Below are 27561 nucleotides of genomic sequence, written 5' to 3'. Positions count from 1 at the left end.
ATGCAGTGCCACACTCTTCCTCCCCTCACTTTGGGACCCAGAACAGAAGCAGGGCTAGAATTGGGGAGTAGGGCTTGGGGGCTGCTGGGAGTCCCTTCTGAAATCTGGGTGTTATATTTACTTTTTCATATTGGCAGCTGGAAGGGGAAGCCCATCCCAGCTCGGCATTGTTGTCTAACATGGTTAATCAGATCCTATAATCCTGCTGTGGAAATATTGGGCCTCACTCAAAACAATAGAGACCAAGAATATTGTGGTTAAACTTCAACCAACTGCCTCCCTGGCCTGTTTGCCTAACCCCTACCCCCCTCTCCCGGGCCAGAGTCCTCCTCGCTTTATGGACCCCTGATAGGATCGACAGCCGGTCAGAAATCGGTGACAGGAGAAGGGAGAATGGAGTAGGGTAAGGGTAATCCTCTTGACTAGCCCTCCATCCTGCTTTCCCCCTACCACCCCAGGCCTTGAAGGGTAAGCAGGGTGGTGTACAGGGTTGGAGCTGCTGGGCGGAGTGCGGGGTGGGGGTAATAGGGGGAAGCCCTGCAGGGTCTAGGTCTGTTGTCAGGGGTCAAGAGCAATACTGCTGAGGTTCTGGGGGGTAATGAGATCCTTTGTTCAAGACAAAAAGACCTGCTGCCACATGAGGAGGCAAGACTGCCAGTTTCATTTATGACTGCTGCCTGGTCCTGCCAGGGCACACAGCAATACCAGTGGTTCCTGTGTCACATACGAGAGTAGTAGGAAGGCCCTGGTTGGGGGAAGAGGAATTGCCAACAAGGATTTCTGTTTCGTTAGTAACCTGATATGACGGCCATGTAAAGAGTAATACTCTGATGACGTATGGAGGTGATACTGATACCTCAACTGGAGGGGTTTTCTGCTAGTGGTTATGTTCATTGTGTTGCTCTCCTTAATAAATACCAATTCAATGTGGCAGGATAATTTACATGATTAGAGTAAGAGGACAGAAGGAATAGACAGCCTGCACGATGGCACTTGGAATCAAAAGAAGATGCAGTGTCTGGATTGTGCTAAAGGGAAAATTAACACGGTGGTACATTCTGCCAAAGGCAGATGACGTTGTCCTCTTGCAAGACTACAGGGCACCTGGCGTGAGAAATGGCCACCTTTGAGTTTGTACATGGCTGTCACGCACCCAGGATGCACTGGGCACAAGTTGCAGCCATCCTGCTTTTGGAGGTGTCACTAGTCAATGAGGTGAAGTACAGTGAGGCCCAGATCCAGCACCTTGGACTATTGAACGGTCAAAGTGTAGGTGCATTTTTAGGATTTGAAGAATGAAAACAGAAGAATTGTGCCAAATGAAACTATATTTAATCAGTTCATATAGGGCGAGGATGGAACAACAGGAGGGAGCGTTTGATGTTACTCACTTTTTCTCACTTAGGGTGCTATGTGGTAATTCAGGGTAATTCACCAAAGCCATTTTACTTATTTTTTAAAAGATTTTATTGATTTATTTGAGAGAGAGAGAGAAAGAGAGTGCACGAGCAGAGGCAGGGGCAGAGGGAGAGGGAGAAATAGACTCCCCGCTGAGCAGAGAGCCCAACACAGGGCTCCGTCCCAGGACCCTGAGATCATGACCTGAGCTGAAGGCAGACACTTAACAGACTGAGCCACCCAGGCACCCCTCACCAAAGCTATTTTAAAGCAGGAACTGCTTGGTAGAAGCTGAGTTTCCCACCAGAAAGACATCTGGAAAATAGTTCTTGGGAGTAAGAATCTAAGAGGTATGTATGCTTCTGGATAGGAATCTTAAACCACCCTTATGGCCGTCATCAGAGAGAATTGAAGCAGGTATGAAACTGGATATCAAGATGATCTAGGGATGATGGAAAACATTTTAGCCATTCAGTAAGTGGGACAGCTAGTGGAAAGAATTCGGTGGGAAGAAAGATCCCCAATGGAAGCTCCAGAGGACGGTCTGTATTTCTGATCAGGAAGGGAGATGTAAGAAGCCAGGTTGTTTGGTTAAACCTTGTGCCCTACATATCTAGGACCGTGAATGGGAAAGTCCAACAAGGCAGTTCCAAAACATTACAAAGGAATTCAAAGAAAGGCACAGGTTTGTAGGAAGTATGTCAAGAATGAGATAGAAAAACCCATATTCAACAAGAAACAGGCACAATTATACATGCATTAATTCAAAGCTTGTATATATTGAGGGCTTACTCACCAGCATCCCCATCAACAGGGGCATTATGCTACTTGCTGTGTGGCCAGCTCCTGTTTTCAAGAAGCCCGCAATCCAAAGATGCTAGTGAAGGGATAGATTTTTTGAACTGTGTAAAGTAGAAAGTGAAAGCCATGCCTAGGTCGCTCTTTTTTTTTTTTTTTAAGTTTAAAAGAATCATATATACAAATACTGTTTTATTATCTGCTTTTATTCCTACTTGACTATATTGTGTCCATATTTACATGTCAAACATAAATCTCTCTAAAGGGTAAATTATCTTGGGTATGAGCGTTATAAATAGTTGGACGATCATACTTATGATCAGCAAATAGAAAGCCACGCTTCCTCCATTTTCCCCCAGCTTCATCTTCAATTACTCTGGGTTCCTTGCTATTTCCTTAATATGCAAGCACATAAGGCCGTTGCTCTATGCAGTTCTCTCTGCCTAGAATGTTCTTCCCTAGACATCTGCTTGGTTGAAGACCTCACATCTTTCAGGTCTTGGCTGAAGTCACGCCCAGTGAGACCTCCACCGACCACCCTACTTACCAGTGACCCGCCTCCCAACCTCACACCCTCCCCACAAGCTGGCTGCCCACTCAATCCCTTTCCTCCCTTTTACGGTTTGCAGATGATCCTTCGGGTTCCCCTGATACATCATGCATTTCCATTATTTTTAATTGTCAGTATTCCTAATGCTTCCCCACTAGACTACAGCTCCATAAGGGCAGGAATCTTTGCCTTGTGTTTCTGGTTCTCCCACATCCCAAGCATCTCTTGCAGTGTTTGGCACTTGATACGTGCTCAAAAATACTTGTGGAGTGAATATATGCAGAAAGATGATCACACACACGCACACACACACACACACACACACACACACACATACCCCTCCACACCGGCAGTATCTTGAAGTGGTTTTAGAAACCTGTAAACATAAGTGAATGTAATCTTTTTTGTTTGGAGCAACCAGGCATAAGGCAAGAGTAGGGGTTGAATGTCATCATATTAGCTAGAACCACAACGGAATGATGTTGTCATTTTGCAGAAACTAAGAACACAAGTTATATATTTTTTAAAATGTAACAGGATACCTTCTTGCTTCTTTGGCTATACATCCCCAGCATCCTTAGGGTGCTAGCTGTATCAAGAGAGACTGGTGAGAGAGTGAGGGTGGGCCAATCCAAACCCAGTTATAGAAAGCCAACAGGCATGTCAAGAGCATCGCTTGAGAATTAAAAGGGTAGTACCCTTTCCTGAATGAGTATTTTTAAGATTATCTTTAAGCAACTAATTTCCTCCCAAATAGAGACAGTGGGGTTGAAGTAAGGCTACTTTGTTAATACACATGTTATTACTCATATAAAAATATATTTGTATATATGTCTTTCAATCTATAAGAGTTTCCCACAATGTTTGGTTTCTGATTTGAGGGGGGAAATTCCCTTTATAACTAATTTTGTTACTTTTTCCTGCCTTTTCAAAGTTATCAAAGCAAAGTCTTTAATGCCTGAATCTCTCTGAAGTGCCTTGTAATGAGCTTATTGTTAGGGTGAAGGTAACTTGACATTCCCATTTCTAAGCAATAGCCAGCTTTCAAAGCATTTGAGTGGCTCTAATTGGATCTCCAAAATATGTTGTTCTGGACTGAGCTGAGGCTTGAAAGACAGGCCTGCTTCTACCTCTGTATATGCGCCAAATTTGGTGGAGTTGCTAACCTCTTCAAAAGATCAATAGTAGAGGGGTGCCTGGCTGGCTCAGTCAGTAGAACCTGGAACTCCATCTTGGATTGTGAGTTTGACTCCCATATTGGGCGAACAGCCTACTTAAGAAAAAAATTAACAGAAGTCAGAGTGATCTCAACCAGTTGGGGAAATGGTCAAAGAGTATGAGGTCTTAAAAATCCAAAATGAAGGTAACAAAAGAGTCCCTTAGATTTAGAGAGAAAATGAGTGTCTCGAACAGAGGTCAACAATCCAGCATGCTTGCCCCAGGAATCACGAAGAAACGGGATTATTATGGAGTCAAACCGGTCTGGATTCCAACTCCAACTCCCTCACTTACAAGCTCTGAACTTCAGTTCCTCATTCGTAAAAATGAAGATAATGGTGTCAATTTCATAAGGGCCATTGTGAAAGTTACATCAGATCACAGTGGGGTTTCCTCCTTTACTGGATCATCCAGCTTGGGTTTGCATTATCGCTGGTACCATCATCTGTGCTTGGGCCACTGCTTGTCGCTGAGTATCCTCTTCATTCTTTTCAGGCATTCCTTTCCCTCCTTCAAAACCAATCTCTTTCAAGAGGTCTAACTCCTTCATCATATGGAATTGAAGCAGCTATGAAACGGATGTCAAAATGATCTAAAGATGATGGAAAACGTTTCAACAGTTAAGTAACTTAGACAACTAGTGGGACGAATCCAATGGGAAGGAAGATCCCAGGCTAATCGCTTCTTAATTCCATTCCCTTCTCGGCCCTTATCCACCAACTTATCTAGTTTATAATGCATTATTCTGTACCCATTCATGAGTGGCATTCACAGCTTTGTAACTGTCTTTTATTTTCATGATTTATTTTTAAGGTTAAATAGTAAATTTCTTGAGGACAACTGTGTCTTTTACTTTCTGTTTGCATTCTCTGTCTTTATGTGCCTATCACACTAGTATGCACAAAGTAGATGCTCCCTAATAGAAAGAATCCTCTTAATCCCAGCACTGTCTCAGGACACACATGCATGAGCATCCTGATGGATATTATTCCCCCTAGATAGGTGATAGGAATCATTATCCGCTGCTAGTGAACCCAGCAGAGGATAAAAACAAATGACACATAAGGCTTGTACTTTACAGCTTATACTTTTAACCCTCTCAGCAACCCTACAAGGTAAGTGGTAAGATTTTCACTTTATAGAGGGGAAAACTAAAATTTAGAGAAGTCGAGTGACTTACCCAAGGCCACATAGGTAGGAGGTATCAGAGACCATGTTCAGGTGCAAATCTGCCAACTCCAGGCCTAGTGCTCTTTCTATGAACCAGGGCTCCTGTGAGCTGAGTCATTGGAAGATATTTGACTAACTGCATTCCTGAAACTTGTCTGGTTGTGGCTCAGCACCCATGGATTTAGAGCAGGATTGATCTGGTCAAGTGGCATGATTAGGAGGAAAAAGACTAGTTGAGTATAGAAGCATGGACCAGCACAGTATGTATCTGTGTGTATCTGTAGATATACCCACATCTATATACACACACATACATTTATACATTTATATGAATATATGGTGATAAGTATACCATATTTGTACTATAGTGTTAAATTCAGGATTGAGGAAATATACCCATATAGCAGTCTCATAAGCAGATAGTAAAAATTTTTAAAGTTTTATTTAATTAAGTAATCTCCACACCCAACATGGGGCTTGAACTCATGACCCCGAGATCAAGAGTCCCACGCTTTACCGACCTAGTCAGCCAGGTCAGCCAGGTGTCCCAACAGATTTTTTTTTAATTTTTTTTTTTTTTATTTATGATAGTCACACAGAGAGAGAGAGAGAGGCAGAGGCAGAGACATAGGCAGAGGAAGAAGCAGGCTCCATGCACCGGGAGCCCGACGTGGGAATCGATCCCTGGTCTCCAGGATCGCGCCCTGGGCCAAAGGCAGGCGCCAAACCGCTGCGCCACCCAGGGATCCCTCCCAACAGATTTTTAATGATCAGGTTCTATGGTTATTTTCCTCCCCGCCCCCCTTCTTTCCAGTCTATTTTTCCAACTTTCACTCTAGTAAGCAAAAAATGAATCATAGTATCCAAGGAAATAGATTTCACTTTGTCCAAAATCCAGATGAGTGAGGAGTAAAAGTGGTCTAAAGGTGGGAGAAGACAAGTGATTTTACCAATAGGCCCAGGACTCAGATGTGAGGTGCCCTGATCAGGCTCTGTTGCTGCTGATCAAACTCCAGGCCATCGGTGGTCCCAGAGTGGCACACTTTGGTTCTTTAGTTTTACCACAGGCAGGAGCCTGGCAGAGACCAGAAAAAGAACCAGGCTTCGTTTGCCACCTCTCATGGATTAGCCCCATTCAAAAGCTACCCTACATCTACTGAGCAGCTAAGAACATAGGGAACCAAGAAATGTCTCCAAGGTTCTTAGGCCCCAATTCAGATTTAAAGTGCTCCAGGATCACTACCATGGAAATTACGATGCTTCCACTCTCCGCTTTCTTCTCTCCCTCCCTGCACTGAATGCTACTAGACTGATGCAGATCCAAATTTGACACTCAGATCTTGAACCACCACTGTGTCTTGAGAAAAAAGTACTCAGTTTGGAGTGGAGAAGCTCCAGGGTTCAAAACTTGACTGTGGGACCACAGACAAACTACTTCACTCTGAGAGCCTTAGAATTGTAGATTTGTAAAATGAGAATAATAATTGCTACAGCACAGAGGGCAGGGGAGATTGTGAAGATTTGACTAAGTGCTTAAGGTAAGTGTCATGGAGAAAAGACTTGATGAATGTTAGCCCCCTCCCCCCATGTGCCTCTCCCAGTACACAACCTGATCGCCATCCTAAGTTAGCCAGGCGGGAGGAGGGGTGAGACTCGGTGGAGCCCAATCTCAACCACAGAGGTTATGCTGCTGTCGCTGCTTTCGGAGCACCCCCAGATGCCAAGCTGCCTCAGCACTGCGTAGTGCTTATTTGACACCGGATCAGATCTTTACCAGAGCTTTGTATTCAACAGGGTCCCAGTTTCAGAAGAGAAATGACAGGAAGAATGGCAAAGTCAACAGACAGATATAAGTTAGAGCCTCTAAGAGAATCTTAAATTGTCTTTTACTTGGAGAAAAGAAGGTTGAAAGTGAATTTAACAACTCTTTGAGACCGTGTTTATGGGATAGTAAGTGGGATAATGGCCCTAATCTCTAAAGCCAGAAAAAAGGGAAAGGAGTTGAATTTGCATTAGAGAGGGAGGAAGAAAGAGACACTGAACTTAAGGCAAAGCTTCTGTAGAAAATTATTACATAACACATTAGGACAGGTGACCCTGGGATCCTATGGGATTGTCTTCTTTAGAGCTCCAGAAGAAGAGGGCCCCTGTTTGTCTGGATTGAGAGAGGTACTGACCTGGCTGAGTAGTCTGCCCCAGAAATCTGAGTGGGAGAGAGGGAGGCGGGTGGGTAATATTGCAGGGATAGTTTTTGAACCCCAAAAAACTGAAGTGCTTAGATTAGGCACTCTCTCGAGTCCCCTTCAATTCTGAACTTCCGTCCACAAAATTGATCCAGAGAAAACGTGAGTACATCCGTGAAAAGTTCACCACCATCCAAAACCCTGGCTGTACTGGCTCTGCAAGACATAGAAGCCTGTGCACGTGCGGGGGTGGGGTGGGGGGACGATTGGGGCTCTGGGGTCAGACTGGGGGGGGGGATAAAGGTAGAGGATTTGAATTCCTCTCTGGTCCCCTGCCAGAAGCTAGTTGTGTATCTTCTCTGAACTTCAAAACCTTCATTTGAAAACTGGGAATAATAATAATAGCTTGTTTGGGGTTGTGAGTTTAAATGAGACAACGCAAGTAGAATACTTAGTATAATAATGTCTAATAGCTTCTGTGTATATGGCACGTAGCAGTAAAACGGTACTTAGCGTGTTAGTATTCTTGGAATGAGAACCTTTTAACCTTTTTATTCCTACTTCTACTGAACCTGTAGGATAGATTGCAACCAAATCATATCATTTGTTGTGATGGTGGCATTTGTTTTTAACATACTCGCCTTTTCTTGTTTTAGCAGAATAAACCCGAATTCATTCAGCTTTCTCGAATGACATATTGAAATACGTACACAATCCATGTTCACTTCTCTGGCTGCCTCTGTATAGCCTTTCTCCTTTTTAATTTATAAAGTGGAATTAAGAGAGTAATTGTCCTGCATGCCAACAGTTCTGAGTCGTTGGTGCGGCCCTTAGCAAGCCCCTGTCGCCTCCGCCGGGGGTCAGTTCCTCCAGCATTCTGTTGAGGTCACCATTTAGCTGCTCTTCTCTACACCTTGGCCCATCCCTTTGCAACTTCATTTTGCTCGCTTTAATGGTGTTTCCAACTCAAAAGCCCCTATCGGGCTCTTGGGTGAGGCTGGACGCCCCACTCCCAGCTTCCCACCCTGCGGCCGTGGGATGTGCACCGGGCTGGTAGAGAGCTCAGTCCACCGAGCCGAGAGGGCGCGTCTCCAGGGCCAGGGTGGGGCGCCAGGTTAGGAGCGGCCTCCCGCCTCTTGGCTTTACTTCCCCGCAGGGGACACCGTAGGCGGCGGTGCGGTCCGGCCACTGCCCCCCGCCCCTCGCGTCCGGCCGCGCCGTGGGTTGCGGTCTCTGTGGGGGTGGCAGCTCCTGTCCCGGAGGTTTGCGCCTGGCGGGGCACCCCGGAGCCGCGGGGAGCCCAGAGGCGAGGCCCAGGCGGGGTGGGGCGCGTCCGGGCGGGGAGGGCGCACTCGGGCAGCGCAGGGGGCGCCGAGGGCAGCGGGCGGGCGGACGGCGGAGGAGCGAGCGGGACGAGGGCTGGCTGGTGCCGGGGCCGCCCGCCCGCCCGCCCGAGGGGGAGGAGGCTGTGCCGCCCTTGCTGCAGGTTCGCTGTCGAGCGCACAGGAGGCAGGGACATGGGTAGGGTGCGGTCTGCGCGGGGCCCGAGCCCGGATCTCTTCCATTTCCCCTCTCACTCGGCCCCGGGCTGCGCCGCAGACGGCAGCAGCTCCCGCTCCGCCCGAGCCGCCTGACCGCCGGGCCGGGGCGCTAACCGCGGGGCCCGCCAGCCCGCCGGCCCGGCCAGCCCAGCCCAGCCCGGCGGCCCGCAGCCCCGCCGCCCGCCGCCCCCCGCCGCCGCCGCGTTGCCAAAACAAACGGGCCGGCCTATTTATTGGCGGCGGGCGAGCCGGGCAGCTCAGAGTCGAGGCGCCGAGGGGGACAGCGCGCCGCCACCCGCCAGGGCCCCGGGCCCCCGCCCCGCACCTGAGTCCCGCCGGCCCCGCGCCGCGCCGCGCAGCCCATGGCGCCCCCGCCTGGAGCCCCCCGGAGCCACCCGGACGCCTGAGCCCCCGCAGCGCTCGCGTCGCCTCGCCCACCCACCGGCCCCCCAGGCGCCCTCGCCCGCCGCCCGCCCGGGCTCCCCGGCCATGTCTCCCGCCCGGCTCCGGCCCCGGCTGCGCTTCTGCCTGCTGCTGCTGCTGCTGCTGCTGCTGGTGCCGGCGGCGCGGGGCTGCGGGCCGGGCCGGGTGGTGGGCAGCCGGCGGCGGCCGCCGCGCAAGCTCGTGCCGCTCGCCTACAAGCAGTTCAGCCCCAACGTGCCCGAGAAGACCCTGGGCGCCAGCGGGCGCTACGAAGGCAAGATCGCGCGCAGCTCGGAGCGCTTCAAGGAGCTCACCCCCAACTACAATCCCGACATCATCTTCAAGGACGAGGAGAACACGGGCGCCGACCGCCTCATGACCCAGGTGAGCGCGACCCGCCCTCGCAGGGCGCCGCCGCCGAAGCACCGCCACCTGCCCGGCCCTCCCCGCCCCCCTGGCACCTTTTCTCGACCGGCCGGCACGCCCCCTGGCACCTGCCCCTCTCGCCAAGCCCGGCCGCCTGCTGCCCAGGATGGGCCGGCCAGGGGTCCCGGCGGCAGCGCGGACAGCCGCGAACCCGCGGAGGCCGTGAGAAGAGCTCCCCGCTGCCGAGCGCCCCGGCCGGGTGGCGGCAGCCCCTGTGCCCCGGAGGGCCGGCCGCTGAGGCCGGCCGCGGCCCCCGGAGGTACCTCGACCCGGCCGCCTCCTGCGCCTCCGGGACCCCCGCAGTCCCTGCTGGCCTAACCTTCCGCACCGCTGCGCCCCTCTCCTTGCGAAGCCCGAAGCCCTTCGGCACCCCGGAGGCGAAGAAGCTGCGGGCGCACAGGGCCTTTCCTCCCCGCGCGCTCCCGGTCCGCTGCGCTGCCCCTCCTGGAGTCGCGTGCCCCCTGGGTCCGGGTTTGGGGACCGCGGGAAGAGTCGGGCCGGGAGGCGGTGGGAAAGGGAACTTGCCCGGCGAGCCCACGTGTCTGTCCCGGGAGCTGCGCGGCTCAGCTGCGGTTAAGGGTGGGGTGCCGGGAACTTCGGGATCTGGGACTGAACTTGGGGGATCCCTGGGCTTGGTGGCGGGGACGGGAGGGTTGAAAAAGGAGCGCCAGGATGCCGGGAGAGGCAGGGAGCAGGGCTAAGGCTAGCCAGTTTCGGCAAGCTCCCAACAGGACCGGCTCAAGCCCACGCACTGGGGAGCAGACTTTCTTCTCCGCGGTGGGGGTCCCAGGGAATCGGAAACCTACGGTCCCCTTCCTCAGGGGTCTCCCGGGGCTTCCCCCGCAGGCAGGCAGCGCGCTCCCTAGGTGCTTTGGGAAGAGCGGCTCCACCACAGCTCTCAGCCTGCGCCCTGGCGCCGGGGCTGGCCGGCCGGTGTCGGGGCCGAAGGTTGGCTGGTGGCCGGGCCGGGCCGGGCGCCGAGGAATGCAGATAAGGATCCGGGCCACGGGCTGGGCAATCATTGACAGCGCGCGCCCCGGCTCTGGACCCGGGGGAGGGGGAGAGGGGCGGGGAGCGGGGGCCCGCGGGGCCGCCGTACTTGGGTGCTTGAAGCCTGGAGGCAAGGAGCACGCGGAGCTCCCTCCCCGGGCAGTGAGCGCCCGCAGCGAGGCTGCTCCCCGGAGGCCGGCCAGGACTTGGGCTGTAGCCGTCGTTGGTTCCCGGGAGTCCCGAGTCCAAGGGTCTGTGGGGCCGGGCTCCCCGAGGTGGGGGGGTAGGCGGAGCCTCACACCTGAGTTGAGGACTGTGAAAGGGCCCCCTCTCCCGCTCGCCCCGCCCCGGTCAACTGCAGGGTCCTTTGGGCTGCAGGCCGGCGGGGAGTCATTACAGACGGCGGAGCTCTCCCGTCCTTCCCCCAGGGGCGGCCCTACTCCCACCCCCACGTGGGCCAGGGCTGCAGCTGGCTCGCTGAGATCAGAGGCTGGGTTTCTGGACTCCCTTCCCTGATAGGGGCGGCGCACAGGTGCTGGAGGCTCTGGACTCGGGGAAAACGCTGCCTGGGATTATCATCGCCCGGTGCGCCCGGTGCAGCTGGAGGCGCTCCGCGTCCCCACCCTCTGGCCAGGCTAGGCGCTAACCTTACCACCAGCTTCAGGTTCCCGGGCTTCCACATCCTCGGATAGGTTGCAGGACGCTTTGGGATCTTAAGTCCCAGCAGGAAAACTCTGTGGCTCTCGAGAGATCCCCGCCGCCCAGGATTTCCCCCCAACACACCCCCGCGCTCCTGGGGAGCTCTGCACCTGCCGCGCCTCGGGCACCCGGGTCGGGGGGGCTTCAGCCCTGAGGCTACGGTGACACCTACTGGGCACCTTCGGCCTTGCACGCCTAGCAGGCCCGCCGCAGGCAGTCGGCTCCGCTACCACTCCCACCCTGCGGGCGGAGGGCGGTTTCGGGCTCCCTTGCCACGGTGGGACGGAGGGACTCGGCACTGGAAAAGTGTAGCCCGGTCTGCGGAGGGATCGGTACCTGGGTCTGAGGAGAGAGCGCGCAGGAGGGAGGGGCCGCTTATCGGAGAAGGTCGCCCAAGGGTGCACCTCCCCGTTGCGCCCTCCAGATTTGTGGCGCCACCATGCGGTCCAGGTCCCTGGAACAGCCAGATGCTAGAATGCGAGGAAGCAAGTTAGGGCTCTTTGTTCCTACGAGATGGGAGCAGAGCACCCTCCCCGGTTTCCCAACTCCAGCGGATGCCCTGGGAGAGGCCGGGCGAGGCAGCGCCTCCACCCGCAGGGGCCAGCATCTCCCCCTAACTCCGCGCGCCTTCCTCTCGCAGCGCTGCAAGGACCGCCTGAACTCTCTGGCCATCTCAGTGATGAACCAGTGGCCTGGCGTGAAGCTGCGAGTGACCGAAGGCTGGGACGAGGACGGTCACCACTCAGAGGAGTCGCTGCACTATGAGGGCCGAGCGGTGGACATTACCACTTCGGACCGCGACCGCAACAAGTACGGCCTGCTGGCGCGCTTGGCAGTGGAGGCCGGCTTCGACTGGGTGTATTACGAGTCCAAGGCCCACGTGCATTGCTCCGTCAAGTCTGGTGAGCCGCTGCCTGGGGGCTGGGCCCGGGGCCGGGGCCGCAGGGCGTGGGCAGGCACAGGGCTCACCGCTGCCAGGAAGGTGAAGAGGCCGGCCAGGGGATGGAGGAGGGGACCCCAGGGAAGAGGACGTCCCCGGCGCTCCCCCTCCCCGCTGCTGCTTGTGACCACCTGCTCATCCCGTGTCTGGTAGCGCTCATGGCAGGAGCCTAGGGAGACAGGGCCCTCTCCCAGCGCGGCTGGGGGTCGACCTTGCGGTCCACAGTCCAGAGCCTGCCACAGGAGGTGCAAGACAGAGCGAGCTGGACAGATGGAAGCCAGGCTGTGACAGAGATGGCCTCCCCACTCAGCTGACTCAGAATGGAGGCGGGTGGCGGGACCAGGGGCCAGGGGCCAGGGTGTGCCCAGACACCAGCAGTGGCCTCAGCAGGAGCCAGGAGCCCAGAGATTCAGAGCCCAGAGCCCTGCTGCAGGTCAGCCCCTTTAGGGCATTTTGTATGCTCCTCTGGAGGTGCAGGCGTCCCCAACCTCTCCCTCAGGGCCCTGAAGCTGGACATTTTGGGGCAAAGCCAGCGACGAGGGCCAGAATAAAGAGTGGACTCAATAAAATGGATTTTCCCAGATTAGCCGCCTTGTTGATCTGAATGGGCAGGCGCTGGGGCCCTGCCCCTCCCTCGGATCTTGTCAGCGTCTCTGTCACCTACACTGAACTCAGTCATGGATGCTTCAAATGGTTCCTGCGTGACTGCCGGTCTGGCCCCACCTGGCTGCGGGCACAGCCCTCCACGCTGGCACCAGGCAGTAATCACACTTGAAGACCTGGCACACTGAGACCAGGCCCATTGCTAACAATTCCCAAACCCACCTGGGCACACAGTGGGGACCCCGTCCCCACCCTCCCCTCCAGCACTTTCCTGCCACTTGTATCTACTTCAAGACACGTCCACCTTTCACCGGCGAACACTGGCCTGGTGGCAGCTCCCCACGTGGCCACCTCTGTCATTATTCCTGCCCCCAACACTGCTCTCCACCCCACTCCCCAATGCCCCTGTGTCCTGTCCCCATACAAGGACCCAGCACATGAACCGAAGATGGTGATTTTACCCTTGCCACTGAGCCATGCCCTGATCTGACCATTCACTCTGAGGCTCTCTCTCTTCTCTATGGACTCCAAGGGCCAGCTGTGGCACAGAACTTGGGGAGTCCGTCTGAGAGGGCAATTTTTGGGGAGTGCCTGAGCAAGGACTGAGAAATCATGGGACATCCAGACCCCAGAGGAGCTAAGTGTTTTCTCCACAAGACTGCAGCTGAGTCACAGCTGACCACCGTCTGGCTCAGCTGATCCCCGGCCTCTCTGGCTGCTTTACAGCATTGTCAGGATTGAGAGCTGACGGGGGCTTCACCTGACCTTCAGAAGGGCCCTTTCCTTTCACTCCTAGGTCTTGGTGCCACAATACGCCACTCTCACTGGCAAAGGATTAGACTGGGGGGTGGGGAGTGGGTTCAAGGCTTCATGGGACAGTGGGGAGGAGGTGAAGAGCAGAGTCAGGATACAGTGATGGGGGCTCTCCGGGAGCGCGAGGAGCTCTGGGGAGGGGTGCTGTGACACGATAGTAACACCTTCATGTCCCTTCTTCCCACAGAGCACTCAGCTGCGGCCAAGACAGGTGGCTGCTTTCCTGCTGGAGCCCAGGTGCGCCTGGAGAGTGGGGCACGTGTGGCCTTGTCAGCCGTGAGGCCTGGAGACCGGGTGCTGGCCATGGGGGAGGATGGGAACCCCACCTTCAGCGACGTGCTCATTTTCCTGGATCGCGAGCCAGACAGGATGAGGGCCTTCCAGGTCATCGAGACTCAGGACCCCCCGCGCCGCCTGGCACTCACGCCCGCCCACCTGCTCTTCACCTCCAACAACCACACAGAACCAGCGGCCCACTTCCGGGCCACGTTTGCCAGCCAAGTACAGCCTGGCCAGTATGTGCTGGTGGCTGGGGTGCCAGGCCTGCAGCCTGCCCGAGTGGCAGCTGTCTCCACACATGTGGCCCTTGGAGCCTACGCCCCACTAACAAGGCACGGGACACTGGTGGTGGAGGATGTGGTGGCTTCCTGCTTTGCGGCTGTGGCTGACCACCGTCTGGCTCAGTTGGCCTTTTGGCCCTTGCGACTGTTTCACAGCTTGGCGTGGGGCAGCTGGACCCCGGGAGAGGGCGTGCACTGGTACCCCCAGCTGCTCTACCGCCTGGGACGGCTCTTGTTGGAAGAGGGCAGCTTCCACTCGCTGGGAATGGCTGGGCCAGGGAGCTGAAAAGACTCCTTCGCTGCCCTCCTGCAACTGCCTAATTTGGTCCAAAGTCCTCCTTGCCAGGAGGGCACTAGTCCTGGAAGGGATCTGAGTTGGGGGGCAGGGTTCCCACCATCTCCTCTTTCACAGAGACACACCATTGCAACTTGACCAGGCCACGCCAGCGTCGACCACCCCAACTCAATATAGTGACAGAGCTGTAAGCTAAGCTGGTTGGGAAGGGCTGGTCTATCCTATTCTAAAGACCTCGAGGCTGGCACCATGGGGCCAACCCAGCCAGGTCTCACTTTAATTTTTCATACCTGCCTCCCCCAGTGGGGAGGGCCCATTCCATCTGTCTTAGGCCCCTCTTAGGTGGGCTTACACCTCAGTCGATGCTGCTAGATTCCCTGGGTGCCAGCAGGGAGCTGGCTGGACTCAACGCCTGCTGCCCAGAACTGAGAAGGCCGCAGGGTGGGACAGCCAGCCTGGCCATCCTGAGGCATGACCTTCCTCCCTGGCCACACTCCTTGGGACACATCCAGAGACTGTTGCTGTCAGTGGGCAGAGTTCTGTGTTCCAGTCAATGTGATCATAGTACCCGGGACCAGGGGAGTGGGCTGGATGTCCTCCTGCCCCGGCCCAGGCTAAGCTCCCTCTTCTGCTGAACCGTGACCCCCTAACCCCCTCCGGTCAGTCTCCCCCACCTTATTTATTGGCGCGGAGGGGGAAGCCCATGGGAGAATTTTGGGGACGTTTTGGTCTTTTCTTCCTTTTGTAATAAAAATTATTTAAGTTGTTAGAGCCATAGAATCTAGAATGCTGAACGGGGCCAGTACACAGTCTGGAGCCCTGGGGAGGTCTGTCCTGGGGTGGGTCACCTTCCTCCAAGGACAAAAGCTCCCATGCTCCCACCTCTCTTCAGGCCCTCCTCACCTAGCAGCCCAGCAAAGTCCCCATAAACAGCTGGGCTCTGTATCAGGCAAGGCTTTCACATGCTGACCTCAAAGTTTGCCCTAAACACTATTGGACCAGAGTGAGAACTGAAGTAACTAGCCCACGGTCACCTTATTCATCTCGAACTGCCTCATTTTGTGCCTAGTCAAGGCCTGCGTTTCTCATCTTTTGGTGTGAACAATGGACCATAGTATGAAAAGACTCTGTAGAATTCACATCTGCCTCCTGGCCCCTCTGACTTCTTGGATAACTCAGGAGTCTCTAACCTAGCAGTTCTCAAACCTTGGAATAACCTGGGCAGCTTGTTTAAAAATGATTCCTGGCCCCACTCAAACAATTCTGCTTTAATACAAGCTCTGGAGTGAGGCCCAGGAGCTTATTTTTATGAAGACACCAAACATGGCAGATGGTCCACGGACCACATTTTGAGAAACTGCTTAGTCTAGAGAAGCCCAGTTTGTTGCCAAGACAAAGTGATGCTTTTCTTCATTTTCTCTTGGTCTCTCTATCCCAAGGCAGGTTTTTCTGAGCTCATCTCACTACAGATCAGCTGAGATTCCCAGGTCCAGGGTACACTTGTTAAATTGCCAGCCAGTTAGTAAGCCGGTTGAAATAGGCCATGGCAGGAATATTCATTCATACCACGGAAACTGCAAAGTAGAGTTCCCCTGACCATGAAGAGGCAGTTGCTAAAACACACCACTGTCCAGGTTCTATCCTCTTACAGAGATCACTAAGTTAGGGATGACTGCTCAGACTCTTACTTCACCCTTCTCCCACCTCCACAGAAGAAGACTCCAGAGAAACACTTCGTTGACGTGGAGACTGTGTCATTTGGGAGGAAATAGCCCCCCACAGGCTATAACGACAACTGTTGATCACCAAAGACTAACCATCACCACATATTTTCTAAGGGCTTTATATGAAGCCATTTAATTCTGGTAACAACCCTAGGTGGTGTATGTCTTCATATTACTATGTTCCAGAAGAGCACAGAAGCACGAGGAGGTTAAGTAACTTGCCTGAGATGACACAGCAAGTGACAGAAGCAGGATTTGAACCCATGCATCTCGCCATTGGGCCCACTGTTTTGACCACAAGGCTTTTCCCTTGGTGAACTTGGGTCCTCTCTGGAAGACACTCTCAGCATTTCAGGCTGGAAGTCAGTTTTGTCAGCACATCTAGAGTGGACTCATGGCAAACATCCATGGACCAGGCTCCCATGGACCAGAATGTCCATGAACTCATTGACAGTGAAAAACAGACTATCAAGGTCAAGATACTCTTGTCCATTCACTTGTACAATTCTCTCCCTGATAGACATTCTTTATGGGGGTTGGGGAGAGACAGAAGGTAGGAGGAAGGAGGGAGGGGAGAGGCAGGAAGAGAGAGAGGCTTTCTCCTGTGGGGTCCAGCTGCCCCTCCCACTGGGCCTGAGCACACTCCATCCTGCAGACACAGCCATTTGGTGTCCCCAGCCTTTCTGTTCTAGATGGGCTTTGTCCAGAAACACATCCATTCTTCAGATAGACAAGGCTGCAAAGATTCAGAAAAAAACTTATCTGAATTCAGACCCTCAAAAACCAACCTTAAGGTGGAGGTGGGGCTCTACAGCTTTTCTGGGAATCCTGGGACCAGATATGAACACATTAAGCGAGTGGGGAGACATAGGGAGACAGCTTGGGAAGTCATCTCCTGCGGCGACAGTATAATGGCTGCAATCACTCCCATCAAAACCCATCTTGCCCCGGTGTCTGTAATGCCAAGGCCCAGAGGAGGATCAACCATACTGTTCAGGCAGCTACTGATCCAACGCCTGCCTCTCCTCTCAGGGTCAAGTGCAACCCCCAAGGCTGCTGTGTCCACAATTGTAACCTGCTTTCATCTGTCTGGTCATCATTCACTGGATACTCTTGTGTTAGGTCCTGTGCCAGAGTGAGGGAAAGCGGTTAGTCCCCACTCTTGGGTGGTAGGAAGCAGTCTGGGGAGGCGTGTCTATGCTGTGCGCTGAGTGCTGTGGCTGACAGCTCACAGGGACTATGGGAGTCCCATGGAGAGGCTGGGAGCTAGGAAGGCTTCCTGGAGGTGAGGATGCTACAGGTAGGGCAAGGAGGGCTTTGCATGGCAGGTAAGTAAAGGAAGGGATCTAGTCTCAGAACACAGTAAATGCAAAACTGAGGGCTCGAGTGAGCCTAGGGGCTCGGAAGACCTGCCAGGTCAGCATCACAAAGCTATGTGGCCACACATTTGGACTTGAGCCTGGGAGCCTGTGGGGAGGGCCTGAAGGGTTTGAAGTCAGGAAAGTTCGCCACTGAATTGTTTTAGAAAGCTCGCCCAGCTGCAGTGTGGAGGATGAATCAGACAAGGCAGCTGTGGAAGCAAGGGGTCCATTTACTGGAGAGAGAAGCTGGTGGCCTGGACTGAAGAGGTATCCATGGGGTCAGAAATAAGGCGATGGACTGTAGATGTTTAGTAGTAGAATGGTCAGGACTTGAAGCCAGTTTAGGTGAGTAGTGAGGTTGAGGAAAGGGTTTGAGTCAATTCAGGTACTTATTTATTTATATTTATTTATTTATTTATTTTAAATTTTATTTTTATTTTTTATTTTTTATTTATTTATTTTTCAATTCAGGTGTTTAAGCATGAGACCTAGCTCCCCTATGCCTAGAGCCCTTGACCATGGCTCTTTTCTGGCCTTAGAGTCTGCACCTGTCGGTGAGACATCCAGGGTTTTCCCATATAGATATCCTCTCTCCTCATCGCCCAAGGCTGGTCTACCTGGGTTCGAGGCACCCTACAGTCTCCTGCTTTCTCCTTCTGCTGCCTGCCCCATCGAGAATACATGAGGAGGAGATTCAGAGTAGCCCCTTGCAGCCCAGTCCAGGTGAAATGCAACACCTGTACCTAGTGTACAAGTCCTCCAGGAGAACTGGAGATAGGGAGGCCTGGAGTGTGGGGGAACAGGAGACAAAGTGGGGAATCTGGCTGGGAGGCCTATGGAGCTGCCTGGATGGACTGCCCCTCAACCCAGGGGCCACTGCAACCTGGCTCTCCTACTTGTCCATGCAGAGGCACTCCTTCAGGTACCCATCCCTGCGCTGTCCTTGCAGCCTCCTCTCTGGTTTAGAAAGACCCAGTGCCCCTAGGGATGGCTCTTCCGAAGCTGTGGGACTGCACTCACCTGAAGATGCTGCCCTGGGGATGGTTTCTGACAGTCCGCTGTGCTGGGAATGGCAGAGCTGAATGAATCAATCCTTTAGGCAATCAGGCCTGCTGCTAGGACTGGCAGCCCCAGTGTGGGAACTGGAAGTGGGAGCCCCTCCACCAAAAAATTGAGCAAAGCCCTCCCTCCCTGCCCTGCAAAATGATCCAACTAGAAAAGGAAACTCTTCTGGTCTGGTGCCAGCAAGCCTGTGTAGGAGAGAGCCTAGCGCAGGAGGCACACTGGGGTATCAGCACACCTGGATTGCAGGCCTGCTTACCTGCCCAGCCTAGAGCCCGTATGTAATGTACAACTTGCACAGCCTTAACTCTAGTCCCTGATTCTGCCAGGCTCAGCAGATCGAGGCTTGTGATTAAAGTTTGGAGAGAAATTCCCTACAGTGTCACATGGGAGGAAGCGCAGAGCGATTAGACAGAGGCGGGGACAGGATGAGCTCAATGACCCCAATGTCTGGGGACTTCCTGCAAGTGGTTTTGGGCTGCTGCCTTCTAGGCTGAGTGACTGGGGCAAGGGTAGGTGGACACATTATTGGAAGCAGATGCGCAGAGGAATGCAGGGCATGCTCAGGAACTGGGACTGGTGCCGTTGGAGCTAAAGGTACAGGGAGAGGAAACGGGAGCTGGGCTGGGGGTTGGGGGATGCTGCGCCCCATGTGGGCCTGGTAGGAAGGGCTGGAGCAGGAAATGCCCCCAAACAAGCCAGAATGGTGGCCCTTGGGGGAGGGCACAGGCCCTGCTCCCCACCTGAGAGGATGCCCCCACCCTGGAGAAACCTCTCTGGTTGGGATTGGCCGCAGCATCTCCCCACCCCGTGCCCTCTGCCCCCTGGGTGGAATGTGCCTGATGGGGCTCGGCCCCACGTCCCACACCCCAGCCTGGTTCTCAAAGCCTCTTTGTTCCATGGGGCTGAGTTGTGGCCAGCCCGGATCTGATAAGGCCGGCGGGGCAGATAGTGGCCCGCCCTGTGCGCTGTACCGCCCCAAGCCACACCCTGGCCACCTCGCACGCACATGGCGTGGGGCCCCAGAAGGGCATAGATGCAGGGGGCTTCCTGGCCAGATTAGGATCAGGAAGGCTCAGCTGGCGGGCTGGCCCTCCCCCTAGTCCATTTAAGAGCCCCCTCGCATCCACACAGGGGAATTGGATTAAGAGAATTATCTCCATTTCAGAAATCAAGTCTCCAAGAGGGAAATGACTTGCCCACAGTTATGTCTTTCATAATCAGGAGCATTGGCTATGCTAAATCTGCTATTTACATTATCTTTTAAAATCCTAACAACTTATAAAGTGAGGTTGTGCCTAATTCCTACTTTGCAGAGAAGACATGGAGGCCAGAGAAGTGAAGTGACCTGCCCAAGGTCACACAGTAGCAGAGTCCAGACCAGAACCCAGGTGCCGTCCAGCAGCTGAAGGAAGTGGGACTCACCATCCCAGAGGAATGGGAGGAAGGCATTTCTAACTTCAACCTAAAAGATCTGATGGGGTCAGGGTGGCCAAGGACCCATCAGGGAAGGTAGTCCTGGGGGGAATAATGTTCTAGAAGCTGTGAGAGGAGGATCCCGTGCTTGTAGGAGTGGCAATGGTTAAAAATATGCCCACAAATTATTTGACACTCTCTCTCCTTGGAAAAGGCCACATAGCTTCTGCCTGGTTCTACCCTGAGATTGCTGAACTGGAGAGGCTACAGGTGGGTGGGTGTTCCTGTGCATAGCCTCGCGGAGCTTCCAGGCCACAACCAGCATCAATTGTCAGTTGTGTGAGTGTGCCATCTTGGATGTCCAGTGGAGCCTTCAGAGGGCAGCCCTGGCCAACATCTATATGTAACTACATGAGAGACTCTAAGTAAGAACTGGCTGGCCAAGCCCTTCTTGAATTCTTGGCCCACAAAATCATAAGCAAATAAAATGTGTGTTTGGAACTTTGAAGTTTTAGAGTGATTTCCTACACATCAGTAGTAACCAGAACAAAAGGCAAAGAGGGAATGGGAACAGATGAAGGCATCTTCTAAGGCCTTTGATGCTCTTACACAAAAACTTTTAATCATGGAATCATGGGCTACCCTTGGGTAGCTCAGTTGGTTAAGCATCTTACTCTGGTTTTGGCTTAGGTCATGATCTCATGGGTCCCTAGGTCGAGCCCCATGTTGGGCTCTGGGCTCAGTGAGGAGGCTGTTTGAGATTCTCTCTCCCTCTGCCCCTCCCTCTCTGTCTCTCTCTAAAATAAATAAATGAATCTTTTTTTTTAAATAGAGTCACTATTGGGCTGGAGGAGGTGTGATGCCTCTTAATCTTTTTTTTTTTTTTTTAAGTTTTTATTTCGGGGAGCCTGCATGGTTCATTCGGTTAAGTTTCTCCCTTCGGCTCAGGTCATGATCTCTTTCTCTCTCTCTCTCCCTCCCTCTCTCTCTCTAATAAATAGATGAAATATTTATATTTATTAAGATTTTATTTATTTATTTGACAGAGAGGGGGAGCAGCAAGCAGAGGGAGAGGGAGAAGCAGGCTCCCTGCTGAGCAGAGAATCTGATGTGGGGCTCAATCCCAGGATGCTGTGATCATGACCCAAGCCCAAGGCAGATGCTCAGCCAACTGAGCCATGCAGGTGCCCCAATAAATTAAATCTTTAGAAAAAATAAATTTTTTATTTATTTAAGTAATCTCTACACCCAAAATGGGACTTGAACTCACAACCCTGAGATCAAGAGCTATATGTTCTTCCAGCTGATCTAGCCAGGTGCCCTACCTCTTGATCTTCTAAAGCAGCAGTATGGGAGGACAGACTGATTTGGAATAACCTAGGGGCAAATAGAGATGAAGACAAAAGGGAGGGTTGGGTAAGTAGATCTCTCCACATTCAATTGATTAGAAGTATGTTATGTATCTGCTTTAGTAGCAGGATCTCTGATGATAGCAAACTCATGGAGGAATGAAGAACCTTCTGGAAGGAAAGAAGCTCATGGATCTGGGCTAGTGGGTAGTAAGGAATCATCCATGGCCAAATGAAAGGAATTCTCTTACAGATTTTTAAAAACCCAGAATGCTACATGTTGAAAAAAGTGCTCAAGGGGTGAGGCCAGACCTGAGAGATAGGCTGGACATTTCTGTGGACAGTTGCTGACCACACTTTCTTAGAGTGCCCCTGCACACTGAAACTTGCAGGGACCCAACAAGAAGGTCCCCGAAACCAGATTAGAAGCACCGTATTGCCCTTATAAATTCCAGGTGTGTTTGCATTTGGCTTCTGCACATGCTTCCAAATGCCAGACTTAAGAAGACTCAGAAGAAAGTGACCAGGCTGGTACTAGGGAATGGGTGTGTCTCAGAGGAGTGGTTGGGAGTGTAGGGGTAGAAAGGTTACTTCGAGGACAGATTTCTTGATTTTTGAACTCTTAATCCTAGAGAAGCAAAAGATGGACAGAATCAAAATCCAATAAGGAGAGAAAAGTAACAAGCTGACAGTGGACAATCCTGACACTACTTTTACCAAATAACAAAGTTAACATCACCAGCAATGCATAGTGCCATCATGTGCCCTCTGATATGATGCACTGAGAAGGGCATAGCACCTCTGTATTATGCTGACCAATAATACATAGCTTACTCTAATCAGATGTAATAAACCCAAGATTGAGGAACATTCTACAAAATAATTGACAGTGGGCTAAGAGAGTCAAGGTCATAAAAGACAAGGGAAAGACTCAGGAAATGCCCCAGGTAAGATCTGGAATTGGATACTGAAATAGGAAAAGGATGTTAGTGGACAAACTTGTGAAATCTAAATAAATTCTCTGCTTCCATTGATAGTGTGTATTGTACCAAGGTTAATTTCTTAGTTTTGATAAGTGTTCTATAATCATGTGTAAGATGTTAACCTAAGGGAAGTCTGTGTGAAGGGTTTATGAGAAATCTCTGTGCTATTTTTGTGATGTTTCCATACATCCAAAATTAACTCAAAAAATTTTAAATGCAAAAAAAAAAAAAAAAGAATTCTACTAAATCAGAACCTCATGGACCAGTCAAAGGTACTCCCCCCTCGCATCATCCTTCAAGTCCAAGCTAACTTCCACACCCAAAGGAGGCCAGCTGCACTGAGCTAGTCGTCATGTTATGATACTCTTACTTGAGAGAGATCTCTGGACAGAAATGGATTAGAAAAGGGTTTGAGGAATTAAATAGGATGGCAATTAACAGAATAATGGTGTTCTTCCTTTATTTAGAACATATGATAAGGCTGGCACGGTGCTAAGTTCTTTAAATCTTTTATCACACTTAAACTTCAATCTTTGAGTTAGGTGTTAGTTTTCCCTGTTTACAGATGAGCGGACTGGGTCTTATAGAGAGGCAAAAGAACAAGATCATACAGCTGAGAGTTGATGGGGTTGGGATTCAAATTCAAACTTTTTACTCCAGAGCTGGTTCTTAATCACTCCACTGTACTGTCTTCTCAAGTATGACCCTCATTCAATTCATACTTCAGGGGGGTTCCACACTGGAGTGGGTCAGAGAGGTGGGAACAGAAGGCAAGAGGAAGGGGACAGCCTGGTCAGCCAGAGCTGTCCATGGTGCTGGCCAGAAAGGCATGTAGCTGGAAAGAGCAGGAGATGGTCTAGGGAAGACAGCTGGGAAAGGTAACACAGAGGAGCACTGCTCAGACTAGAAAGGAAGAGCAGTTAGACCAAGGAGCAGCCACTTCAAGTTTGGGCTTGAAATAAATAACTGTGTATAGAGTAGCCAGCGAGGTAGGATTTTCCCTTAGGTTTCACTTGTAACTAATACTATCCACTATAGCTATACTGGTTATTAAAATCTGCCAATACTTTGGTACCAGTTGGGAAAGTCACTAGCTGAGTCCTCCACTGCTGCTCCAACAACAAATTGTTAAACCTGACACAATGTGAGAGCAATCAGGACCCCGCGTTGCCTCTAAGGCCAGCTGGTACCCATTCTTATAGATTGGTAGCCATACTTTACCAATTGTTAGGAACTTTGAGTACTATCCTTGTTTGTCTCCATTTTACAGATGAGGAAAGTTAAGCCTCTGGAATGTTTAACAATTTGTCTGAAATCACCCAGCTCTCAGAAGGTAGAACCTGAACTTGAACTCCTGGGATTAAGCCTCATGTCCTTTCCCCTCCATCCCCCTAATGTTGGCTTGCATGTTTAGCTACCCTTTGGTGGTAACAGTGGATGGAGGGAGCAAGTTCTCTAGGGGGTTTGGGCTGGCACAAAAGGGTAGAAAACCCTATGCAGGGGTGAGGGGTGGAAGAATGGAACTCTTTCATTTGAATTCTCTTGTGATATGACAGTCTTCCCTCTAGCTCCTGCCAAGTTTTGTGCCTTGGCAGCCCTTTCAGACTGGAGGTCATGACAGACGGTCTCCAACCCCAGCAGTTTCAGAGGATCATGGCATTCTAATGCAGAGTGTTCCATACCTGCTCTTAGATCCAGCCCCCAAACCACCCAGGTGGTGGTTTCTCTTAGCTGCAGCTTTCTCTTACTCTTCACCCTTCAGGCTGGGCTTGGAAGACTTACCTCACTAATTTCAGAAGTCAGAAATTTCTGTGAGAGGATTCACCTCTTCATCTCCCTCCCCTAAGTTAAGTACATTTTGGATGCAGACCTGATTTCAGAGCCAACACTGGAAATGGAGTCAGAGTTACAGGGAAGGAAGAGGGAGGGGACTTTGCAAGTGCTGGAATTGGGTTGACCTGGTAACTGGACAGGAAGGCACCCTGGCACCTCCTTTTGTCTTTCTCCAACCCAGAGCACCAAGGGAGGCTCCATCTTGTAGAAACAAAGAAGGAGATGTGGAGAGGAGAAAAACTTCCTGGCTCTCCAGTGTGGAACAGAGAGGCTGGGAGGTGGTGGGAGAGGAGGGTGCACAGTAAACTGAGTGGCTTAGTTTTAGGGACATCCCACTTAGTGAGTGAACATCCTGTGTGCCTGCATGTGCATCTAATTTTATTGTCTACCATATGTCAAATACTTTTCACATGCCTGATCACTCAATCACTCACTACACCAGCCTTTTTTCTTTAATTTTTAAAAAAGATTTTATTGCTTGTTAGAGAGTGAGAGTGAGCAAGGCAGAGAGCCGCGCACTAGCAGGGGGAGGGACAGGGAGAGGGAGAATCCGACTCCTCCTTGAGCAGGGAGTCCGAAGCAGGGCTCAATCCAATCCCGGGACCCCAAGATCATGACCTGAACTGAAGGCAGAGGCTTAACTGGATGAGCCACCCAGGTGCCCCACTACACCAGCTTTTTTAATTATCCCCAGGTAACAGTTGAGGAAATGGAGGTTCAGAGGGGTCATGTGACTTGTTCAAGGTCACACAGTCAGTTGGTAAGTGACAGTCAGGATTAATTTCAGGTCTGTTTGATTTCCCAGCCCAGGATCTCCTCTAGTCTGTTTGGTGGTGGAAGGGAGGTGGGACTTAGGAAAGATATTTTTGAGTGTGCTGAAGCCCAAATTACTGAGTGTGTGCTTTATCTTTATTACCCCAGCAATGGTTTCCAGACAAAAGGATTCTAGTCTGTCTACTACCCATCCTCCTTCCTCCTTTTCTCCCACAACCTGGTCCTCATCAATTTCCTGAATCATCACCCACCCTTGTTCAAGCCTTGAACCAAATAGTACTCACCTTGTTGTCCTCTTGGGTCCATGGAAGACACAGTCACCAGGACCTACCACCCATTTTTTCCCCCATGGGTTCTGGGCTCCTGGAAAGGGGGACTTCCAAAGGAAACTCAGCTTTTTCTCTCCTCCTGAGACTCAACCCTTTGCCACACCCCTTTCTGTGTTGTTTGCCTCTTGTAGCAAAGTCCGGCTTGGACCTCTCCCTAGGAGTCCACCACATCAAGGTCAGAACTCTCCAGCAGAATTCTCAGAAGGCAGCCAGAGCCCCATAAAACTAGAGCCCACAGGGGCCCTACTAAGAATATCTTTCCATTGTCCCAAGCCCAGAATCCAGCAAGGTTTGGGCACACCAGAGCTGTGGAGGGACACTCCTTCAGTGAAGAGGCACAAGCACACATGGCCCCCAGCATAAGCTCTCTCACCTTCTTGGGATTTTCTTGCTGGGATTCCTGAGGCTACCACCAAGTCTGTTTGCAGAGTCAATGCTCCCATTTCTTTTCAGCCTAAGAATGGAAAAACAGGTCCCTTTCCCTGCGCTTAAGATCCAGCTGAGTCAGGCTGACCATTTCAAAAAGAACATAGAGGAGGGATCCCTGGGTGGCGCAGCGGTTTGGCGCCTGTCTTTGGCCCAGGGCGCGATCCTGGAGACCCAGGATCGAATCCCACGTCGGGCTCCCGGTGCATGGAGCCTGCTTCTCCCTCTGCCTATGTCTCTGCCTCTCTCTCTCCCTCTCCGTGTGACTATCATAAATAAATAAAAATTAAAAAAAAAAAAAAGAACATAGAGGAAAACAAAAAGGAAATCATTATAGAAACTACACAGAAGTTGTCATGTCTAAAGTGTAGGTTTCAGATTCTGAGAATAACATTAAAACCGGTGAAAAGCTCATTGAGTTCCACATTCCTTGATCCCAAGAAAATTCCAGACCTAATGGTGCTGGCATAACTTCATATGCCCCCTGGCCTTCCCCTTCTTTCCAGTTGAGCCAGACTCTGGCTATGTGATTTCCCAGGCCAACTCAGGGCACTCTTAGTCCATCCATTGTTTACTTTCACAGTAAATGTCAACCTTCCTAAAATGAGAGTTTATTTTCTGGGTTTATCCCTAGACCACGAAGGTCTCTCCCTCTCCCTGTAACACCGCCCCCCATCACTGTCCTGGATAGTGAAACATCTTTAATTGCCCATGAATGAACTTTGAGGCTTCACCCACCCAAGGAGTCTTCACCAAATAAGAGCTATTAAAAACAAACAAAACAAAAAAACCCCACAGGCTCAAAATGGTGTCACTTGGGCCAAGTTTCAACCTCCTCTAGAAATGTAGTCTTAACGGGTCAGACAGGAATTTTCTGGTCAGTACCAAGGAGGTTATCTGTTACAAGTGCCCTCTCCAACCCCCAAAGGAAGATAAAGGTGATCTGCAATAACTTTCCCTATGAAGGAAGGCTATCTGGCCTGAAACAATCCCTTTTTTTTTTCTTTTTCTAATAACATCTTATCCCACACCCTCCAGTCTATAAAAACCTTCCATTTTGCACAACTCCCCAGAGCTCCCTTCTACCGGGTAGATGGGACGCTGCCCAATTCATAAATCCGTTTAAAAAGCTAATTAGATTAAAGTTTACTCCCTTGAATTTTTGTTAGCAGACCTTTTCCCCAAAGCCAATGCCTACAAATCAACACGTGGGCTTCCAAGAACCCATATTAGCATACCAGCGCCTTCTTCATGCATTCACCTCCAGATCCCTAGGAAAGAGCTTGGTGCCAGGGAGGAGGAAATGCTGGCAGGAAACGGATAGGACACTTTCTCTCCCACCTGCAAGAGGACTCCAGTTGTAAAGCAACATGCAAATGAGAAATAACAACGAGGTGCTTTTAACTTAGCAATCGCAACCACAGACTGAAGTTCCGGTGGAGATGCTGACCCTAGGTCACGGTCGCGCGTCCGGAAACAACTGGAACGGCTCCCACTCCGGTGACGGAGCCCATGGAGTAAGCTCCCATGAATTTGGTCGTCTTCCTAAAATAAGGATTGACGGGGCGGCGCGACCACTAGGACGCTATACGTGACATGTTGCGACCGGCAGAAGCTCAGGGGCGGCTAGCAGGGAAAATCAGAGAACTCCAAAGGGGTAAGCACTCTAGGTTGGGCGGCGCTTTCGCCTTCTCTGA

At 51.7% G+C, this 27561-nt stretch overlaps 1 protein-coding gene and 3 long non-coding RNA genes across 6 annotated transcripts; 3 read left to right on the top strand and 1 right to left on the bottom strand.

Moving 5' to 3' along the window:
* The first annotated feature begins 291 nt into the window (after positions 1-291).
* LOC119867963 lies at positions 292-4816 on the top strand. Of its 2 annotated transcripts, none has more exons than XR_005385411.1 (2): positions 292-403; positions 4460-4816. It is a non-coding gene; the product is annotated as an uncharacterized LOC119867963 (long non-coding RNA). The 2 variants fall into 2 exon arrangements; XR_005385412.1 differs by having other exon boundaries at positions 371-468.
* Positions 1556-27561, bottom strand: LOC111094348. 2 transcript variants are annotated; one of them, XR_005385410.1, is made up of 4 exons: positions 27103-27561; positions 25812-25947; positions 5145-5331; positions 1556-4556 (listed from the first exon to the last, which is right to left on the bottom strand). It is a non-coding gene; the product is annotated as an uncharacterized LOC111094348 (long non-coding RNA). The 2 variants fall into 2 exon arrangements; XR_005385409.1 differs by lacking the exons at positions 1556-4556; positions 5145-5331 and adding an exon at positions 16453-17067.
* IHH (Indian hedgehog signaling molecule) lies at positions 9333-15382 on the top strand. Its single transcript, XM_038585773.1, has 3 exons — positions 9333-9665; positions 12037-12298; positions 13940-15382. The coding sequence occupies exons 1-3, from the start codon at positions 9348-9350 to the stop codon at positions 14596-14598; spliced, it is 1239 nt and encodes a 412-aa protein (XP_038441701.1). The 5' UTR covers positions 9333-9347; the 3' UTR covers positions 14599-15382.
* LOC119867964 lies at positions 19162-20678 on the top strand. The gene is made up of 2 exons (XR_005385413.1): positions 19162-19351; positions 20071-20678. It is a non-coding gene; the product is annotated as an uncharacterized LOC119867964 (long non-coding RNA).

Source organism: Canis lupus, chromosome 37, assembly GCF_011100685.1.
Source record: "Canis lupus familiaris isolate Mischka breed German Shepherd chromosome 37, alternate assembly UU_Cfam_GSD_1.0, whole genome shotgun sequence".
NCBI lineage: Eukaryota > Metazoa > Chordata > Mammalia > Carnivora > Canidae > Canis > Canis lupus.
The sequence above is the reverse complement of the archived record's forward strand: the minus strand, read 5'-3'. Positions and strand labels throughout refer to the sequence as shown.